This window comes from Octodon degus, unplaced genomic scaffold (genome assembly GCF_000260255.1).
Source record: "Octodon degus isolate 3935 unplaced genomic scaffold, OctDeg1.0 scaffold00085, whole genome shotgun sequence".
NCBI classification, from domain to species: Eukaryota; Metazoa; Chordata; class Mammalia; order Rodentia; family Octodontidae; genus Octodon; species Octodon degus.
The window spans coordinates 5790248-5798342 of NW_004524661.1; the positions used below are offsets into that span (position 1 = coordinate 5790248).

At 34.2% G+C, this 8095-nt stretch overlaps 1 protein-coding gene across 1 annotated transcript in view; it reads left to right on the forward strand.

Annotated features, from left to right (window-relative positions):
• Nucleotides 1-7883, forward strand: part of Pank3 (pantothenate kinase 3) — a 22326-nt gene extending 14443 nt beyond the window's left edge. The window contains exons 5-8 of the mRNA XM_004637041.2: nt 2372-2495; nt 4910-5035; nt 5977-6366; nt 6474-7883. Of these exons, the coding sequence (XP_004637098.1) occupies nt 2372-2495; nt 4910-5035; nt 5977-6027 (301 nt within the window). The 3' untranslated portion in view covers nt 6028-6366; nt 6474-7883. The remainder of the gene's footprint in view (nt 1-2371; nt 2496-4909; nt 5036-5976; nt 6367-6473) is intronic.
• The last annotated feature ends 212 nt before the right edge of the window (nt 7884-8095 follow it).

Consider the following 8095-nt stretch of genomic DNA (forward strand, 5'->3'; position numbering starts at 1 on the left):
ATTTTTTCCCTATTAGTCTGTGCAAATACAAATGCATATCCTTATTGCATGTACAAAAAGCTGTACCATTTTTATGGCATACTTTTATATTTTATAACATGGCATACTGTATATACTCTGATAGATATATATGCTTAAAATCTTTACATATTGTAGTCATATCCTTATTGTGTATATGTGTAGTTTTATCTGTAGGATAAATTCCTAGAGTTGTAAATGCTTAAGTGTGCTCTCCAAAGGAGTGGTCTGGTTTTCACCCTACCAGCACTAGAGGGAAATGCCTGTTTTCTTGCAGTCTTACTAAAAGTATTATGTTAGACTTCTGAATTTTTGATAATCTGATAGAAAAGCGGCATCTTTGTGTAGTTTTAATTTGCATTTCTCTCCTTACATGTGTTTTTTCTGTGATTGTTCGTGTTCTGTTTTTCTGTTGGATTGTTACACAGTTGAATTTATCAGTGTTTTCTTTTATGGCTTCTGGATATCGATTCATACTAAGTAAGTCTTCCACATTCCAAATATATAAAGGAATGAAGCTTTATTTTTCTGTACCTTTTAATATTTGATGTAATATCAATTTTTGTTTTATAATTTATCTTGAAATATGTGAGGCATAGATCCAATTTTTCACTTCTCTTTCTAAAGACACTAATACTGTATTTAAGTCTTCATTTGCATATTTAGTGATTTGAAATGACTTCCTTATACACTGGCTTTTCATTACTCTGTTGATATTTAGTGCTCTATTCTTAGATTAATAGCAGCATATAGGTATGCTTTAATGTCTAGAAAGTCTGCCCTCCCCATTGCTTATGTCATTTCCTGTATGAAAATGGAAATCATTTTCTGCAATACAAACAAAAAATTTATTAAGCTTGTATATTTTCTAGGTAAAATGACATTTTTGTGCTGTTGAGTCTTGCCATTGAAGAAGTTGCCTTGGCTATTTGTTTAGGGCTACTTTTGTCTCTTAGACATTTTAGAAGACTTCATATATACTTATATGTCACTTTTTAAAATTTTTCTAAGTATATTTTGTTGTTTTTCTATTGCATAGTTTTCTCATTTCCCTTTATACTTTGTAACTGGTTCTTGCTTATACACACCTAACTTCTTTGTCAAAACTTCTTTGTCAAAACATCTAGTGTCTTCTGGTAGTGGTCTTGGCCTAAACTGTCTGCATCTCTTGCCTCTCCCTTACATGGGCCCTGCATTCTTACCATTAGACATGCTTTTTAATTTTATAGATGTTTTCAGTTCTCATTTCTTTGTGATTTCAGTTGCTTCTCCCTAGGATTATCCTTTTTTTTTTTTCTGGTTAACTTTTTCTGTTACCTTTACTCTGGAAAACCTTTCTTCACACCTCCTCAGCTTTTCTTCTTACCACAGTGATACAAGGTCTTTTTTCCTTTGTTTCCGAAGTACCCTGTGGTTTGGTTTGTATTTTCTGTTACCCTTAGTGCTTTTACTGCTCTTTCTCCTCCATCTACACCTGCACTGTCCATACAGTACATATGAGTCACCTGTGTTAGTGTATGGTACATGGTAAAGTGGCTGTCTCATTTGGGTATGTTGCTTAAGTTAATTACACAATTAAAACTAAGTTCACCTGTTTTATTTTACCTTTTTAAAGATAGCTAATAGAAACCATGAAATTGCTGTGGCTTATTTTATTTCTATTGGACAGTGCTACCCTAGACCTGAAGTGCTCATGGACTGTGTTCCTTACAGGATGCTTGCTATGTCAAAAATGTTCATTAAATGAAGAGGAATTTTACATTAAACTAAGTTACATTTGGAAACATTTTGACTTTTAAAAATAAGTCAATGGGCTGGCGAGATGGCTCAGTGGTCTAAAGCACCTACATGGAACAAGCTTGGCAAAGCACAGGGACCACGGTTCGATCCCCCAGCACCACATGCCAGCCAGCCTCGCCCCCTGGTGGGCTGAGCTGGCCACACACACACACACACACACACACACACACACACACACACACAATAAAAAAAAAAATGTTTAAAAAAAAAAAAAAAGTCAAAATGTACTTCCCTATATTTTCTTTGCTTCTTAAAATCATGGCCATTTAATTTCATTTTGTGTCAAGTTTTAAAATATAAATATTTTAATAATCTTTGTTTCCTGGGAACAACTGTGTGTTTTTCTTTTGAGACTTAATTTTAACCTTAATTGATTAGCAGGTATTATCTTATCCTTGTGTAGATTTTTGTTAATTTGTTTTGATCTTATCCTTTTGTGTTTTTACTCTGGATCCTACCTTTATAAAATTACTCAGTTTAGAAGTGTATGCTGATATATGAAAATGTTGCTTGTTACCAAATGATTTGACTCTTGTTTTTCATTTCTCTCCAGTTTTGGAAATATGATTTATAAAGAGAAGCGAGAATCTGTTAGTAAAGAAGACCTGGCAAGAGCTACTTTAGTTACTATCACCAATAACATTGGTTCTGTGGCACGAATGTGTGCTGTAAATGAGGTAAAAAAAAAAACTGTTTATGAAGATTGAAATATGTTGCACTAAACTCCAGAACTCATGAAATATATGTTGTATACCAAATTGTTTTATTAACTTTATTTATTTATTTTTTTTTAATTTATTTATGTGTGTGTGTGTTGCCAGCTCAGCCCACCAGGGGGCGGGGCTGGCTGGCATGTGGTGCTGGGGGATTGAACCGCGGTCCCTGTGCTTTGCTAAGCTTGTTCTGAGTAGGTGTTTTAGACCACTGAGCCATCTCTCCAGCCCTTTATTAACTTTAAAGTAGCAAGTAATCCAGATTTAAATAGGACAAATGCATAATTATCAGAGACCTTTTGAAAATACACAACTTATATCTCTTCAGTATGCAAAAAATTCTGAGCATAATACATTTTGATCTGAGTAATTTTTGAAAATGTTTGTTTTGCAGCTGAGTCTCAAAATGTAGTCAGGCAGGCCCTGAGCTCCATATACAGCATGGGTGATCCTCCTTTGTTATTTTCATTTTCCTTTTTTTACCATTAGTGTGATTAGTAAAATGCGTGGGAGTTTTCTTACTGCCCTCGGCTTCTTTACAGTGCTGCCTTGTTGCATATGGATCAAGCAGCATTGTACAGGGCTATGAAGGCATTGAGACTTATTCTTCACATATATGAATGACATATACTACTTTTTTTTGTTTTGTTTTTAACTTCTTACTCTTACGAAGAGCCTAGTGCCTACCTGGCAGACATGAGATCTTGCAATTTCAGTACTTAAAAAATAAAGTTTGAAAAGCATACACTGCTGGATTGACTGTATAGCTTAGTAAAGGATATATGTAATTCACCTATACATATTATTTTCCATTTAATTTTTGCAAATGTCAGGTGCTTCAGAGGGGTTGGGAACTTCTTGAAGGAACCATTCATTTGTTCTTTCAGTCATGTATCAGTAAATATTAATATGTACTACATAGTAAATGTAACCTTTTAAAAAAGGAAAATCAAGAGTACTAGGACTAGTGCAGAGGGTTGCAGAGACAAATCACAAAGAATGGTTAGAAGAAGGCGTTATTGAAAATATGGCACCTATTCTAGAAAGTCCTTTTTTGCATTAATTACATAGTAAAGGACTTAAATCCTGCCAATATCTGGTTCTTAAATTTTTATAAAAATCTTCTAAATGAAATTTTTAAATCAGAAGGAAAGAAAAATAAAAGTAAGTATATTTTTATTCAGCAAAGATTTGAGAGGAACTGGGCATGCAGGTGATCAGGGGAGAAGCTGAAGCACAGAGCACCAAATGTCTTAATCACAGGTGGTGAACCAGTTGGTTAATGAGATTTAGGAAGTAGTCTACTTTGAGGACAGACAGTAACTTGGGACTTTGGTTCTTAGCTCTGTAGGTCTTAAAATTTCCACTGACCAGTTGAATTACCAGTAATTAAGCACATGGCTTACGTTACCCAAATGCTTGTATAAAGATATATACTCAGAAATCAACGTACTTCTCTGTAGGCAGGGACAGGAAGATTGCTGTGAGTTCAAGGCCAGCCTGAACTATAAAGTGAATCCCTTTCTGTAAGAAAAAAAAAAAAAAAAAAAAAAAGTCAATGTATTGTGAGAATAGGAGTACGTTTTCTAATTGAATACCTCATCTAAGATTTCCTAATTATAGGAATACCTGAGCATCAAAATTAGTGTCTGTGGAATCTTAGCTGAGGGAAAATGGCTTTATGGTCATGCTATGGAGGGAAATAGGGCTGATGCACATGGACTGCTCTACTTGTTGTCAACATGCCTTACAATATACTGGGCACATTTATAGTTTATCTTAAGTGTATTTTAAAATATTTGGGGCTGGAGATAATAGGTCAGTATAAAGCCTATGCATAGCATGTATGCAGTCCTGGCTTCATTACCCAGCATCAGAAAAAAATCCACATATCTGTAATCTTTGCTAGAATCTTTCTAAAACTTTTTAAAGTAGACTTTTTTTTTTTTTTTTTAAGAACAGTTTTTAAAAATTTACACTGTAGTAAACCCAAATGGAAAGTTGAGTTCCCAGGTGTACCCCCCTTCCCCCCTTCCATTCCCCTGTTGTAATCCCCCTCTCCAAAGAGTGATGCAGTTGTTTAGAGTTTATGAACCAGTATTGACCCATCACTCACAGAAGTCCATACACAGGAGCAGTATTTACATTAGAGTCCACTGTATGCATACTATGGGTTTTGGCAAATGTATAATGACCTGTCCAATGCTGATTTGTTTGTGGTGAAATTGAACATAGAGCCTTACAGGTGCTCAGTAAAGTGTTCTATCACTGAGCTAAAGATCTAGCTCTATGTTTTTTGGGTATTATATGAGTCCTTTGTACTGTGAAATTGATTTAATAATTCTTTTACAAGTTTTTTCTTGGTTCTTTTCTTCTAGAAAATAAACAGAGTTGTCTTTGTTGGAAACTTTTTACGTGTCAATACTCTCTCAATGAAACTTTTGGCATATGCACTGGATTATTGGTCAAAAGGTCAACTGAAAGCATTGTTTCTAGAACATGAGGTATGACAAAAATGTTCAATGGATTATTTAATAGCATGCTTTTAGATGCAAATTTTATATGTTGCTTCCTCCTTATAAGTAGAAAACTGAATTACTTAGTTAAGTAGAATATTGTTCCTTCATTTGTTTTTTTTAAATAATTTTATTGAGAAACAAATAGCAACGAGACAGTTTCAAAACCGATTACTAGCACAGTTTCAATAATTAATACATTGCATATTGTTGTCTTAGTGGTTATTCATTGTACTAGATACAGACATGATATCCTGTCTCAAACACTATTAGAACAAATCTCTCTATTCATTGAATTAAGAGAATACAGCTGTGTATCTGTCCTAACTATTTTGATCATTTCAGTTTCTGTTGGGGAAAGAGTGTTACTATAACCTGGTGGGCACCTCAGTGAGAGCATTTTTATATCTCTTCTGACCAAGAGAGCGATGGGAGGTCTCTGAGCTTTTCAGATACCTAGGGCTGTTTATGTGCTTAATGGGTATGCTTAGAACTGTGCCTCTGCCCTCTCTCATTTAAAAATAATAAATATGGACAACACAAAAATAGGTAGTTCTGCCAAAATTCATCTCCCTACAGTCCCATCGAATTCTGTTGTAGGGGTTTTTTTCCCCTGTTTATTACATGTAGTTAAATTCTAATCTGAACAATTAGCAGTGCACGTAAATATTTTGAGTTAAGTAAATTTTTACCTTGAATTATTTTTTATTCAGTAAAAGGGAGAGGGTGTGATTGCTGCAATAGTCTTCCAAGGTGCCTATGTACATTGAGAGTGCAATATAAGAAAAATATTCACAATGCGAGAACATTAGATAGGATATCCAAATAAATGTTACTAAACAAATACAGGTATATTCTTAATAAATGGTTAATATTGAATGGTTATTTAAAAGCTGCATTGTACTGATCATTTTTTAAAAATCACACAGGGGTACTTTGGAGCAGTTGGTGCTCTTCTTGGGCTGCCAAATTTCAGCTAAGGTATCAAATTTCTCTGCTAATGTCATAAAAGAAGCTGAGACTGGAGACATTTACCACTGCATTGTTTGTCACTGGGAACCAAAGGATAAAAGTAGCATTATTCTTGTTGTTTTCAAATGTCAAGATGGTAAGCTCATGAGTATTGTACTACTAAAAATGAGAGCTGTATAACATGTGAAGTGTTTCTCATTGAAATGTTTTTCCTTTTGTATATAGCCAGTGTTAAGTCTCTTAAGTGTAGTCTGTCCTCTGGTTATGAAGCTTTCTCTCAAAAAGATTTTCTGTTCATTTTATGTAGTCAACATTGCAGTACTGTATATTCAATCAAATCTCAAAAAGTACAAGAAGCGGGGCTGGGGAGATGGCTCAGTGGAATAAGTGCTTCCTTGGCAAGCACAAGGGTCTGAGTTCAATCCCTGGTTCCGCCAAAAAAAAAAAAAAAAAGTACAAGAAATGTTTTACGAAAAATAATTGATTCTGAGTATTTGTTACACGTTTGTTTTATGTGCATTTTGGTCACTTGTGAGCAAACAGAAACATACTCTGTATCAACATTTATTGTAATGGCAATCAGAAATGATCGTTTTATGTGATTTTAGAAATGTGAAGGAGTTATTGTAGTTTTTCTAACATACCCCCTCAGAAGAGCATGTTTATATCTTTGCCTAGAAATAAAACTTTTCTCAAATGCACAATTTAATTGAACATAATAGTTTAACTGCAATACTATTGGTGAATGTTAGCCTGAATTTTAAAATGGCTAGAAAACGCACATTTGTTAACACTACACTTTTCTGTATTTTGTGAATTGATTAACATGTGTTAAAAGGCTTAATACCTTTGAATTGCAGGTTTAATTATTTTGGAGTTTGTATAATAAGGTTCTTGGACTATCCAAATGGAATATGGTTTGTATGAATTGATGTTTCTTAGGTCTCAATTTGCGTATTTCTTCTCATTAATTAGATCTGAACCGTGGAAGCTAAGGGTTTGTTATTTGAACAGCAGCAACAGAGTCACATCTGTTCTAAATGAATGTTTTGAAACTTTGTAGGAGTCTGAAGCGGTGTTAACAGATTAAAAAGGATCAGTGTTTCATATATTCTAGTAATAAAAGCATTATAGTTCCAAAATTTGTAAATCCTTTTTTGTTTGAAATCTAGTCTCTGTTTTGAATTCATTTATAGGGGCTGGGGAAATGGCTCAGTGGAATAAGTGCTTCCCTGGCAAGCACAATGGCCTGAGATCAATCCCTGGTTCTGAAAGAAAAAAAATCATTTATAATGTTACAAAAATTTTCAGATTTTTACATTTACAGTAACATTTTGAGGTCTAGTATAATCAGTGAAGTTATTCAAGTCAGTTGCTGATGGTATAGGAAGTAGAAAGTCTGGGGAAGAAATTCACCTAAATTACCAGTCCATCTGGACGTACTTTAAAGAGCTTAACAATTGTTTACACTTCAAAGGAAGTATTACCCACATGTTGTTACCTGCTCCAGTGTTGCTCAGTAGAGAGCAGTTTTCAATAGACTTAGCAAAGGATAAAGACATTTCTCTATAGTTTTCTAGTCAAGTGTTTTAAAATTCAGTTTTCTTTACCTAAAGACATGAATATATAAATTACAGGATTGAGAATTTAAGGGGAAAAACATGTAAGGGTAATGGTTTATTGTTTAGACTACTTGGACCTTTGAATTCAGATTTCCTAGTAGCTATTGTATAAGCCTACGGTGACTTCACATATCCTGCTTTAAGATTTGTATGACAGTGAGTGGATATTGTAGCTGAAATACCATAGGTTCGTTTTGTTATAAATGTTTTTGATTTGGGTAATTATACAGATAAGAATTTATTGAATGATAGTAACTACAAATTTTATACCTGTGGTAAACTTACATTAGCAGTAAGCAGTCTATACATAATGTGGAATTATTGAATTAATAAGGATGTAGGATTGTAAAGAAAAAGCTGGCTGGTGGCACATGCTACTAACCCCAGCACTCTGGAAGGCTGAGGCACGGGATTAATGGGAATTCAAGGTCAGCCCACACTTCATAGTGAAGCC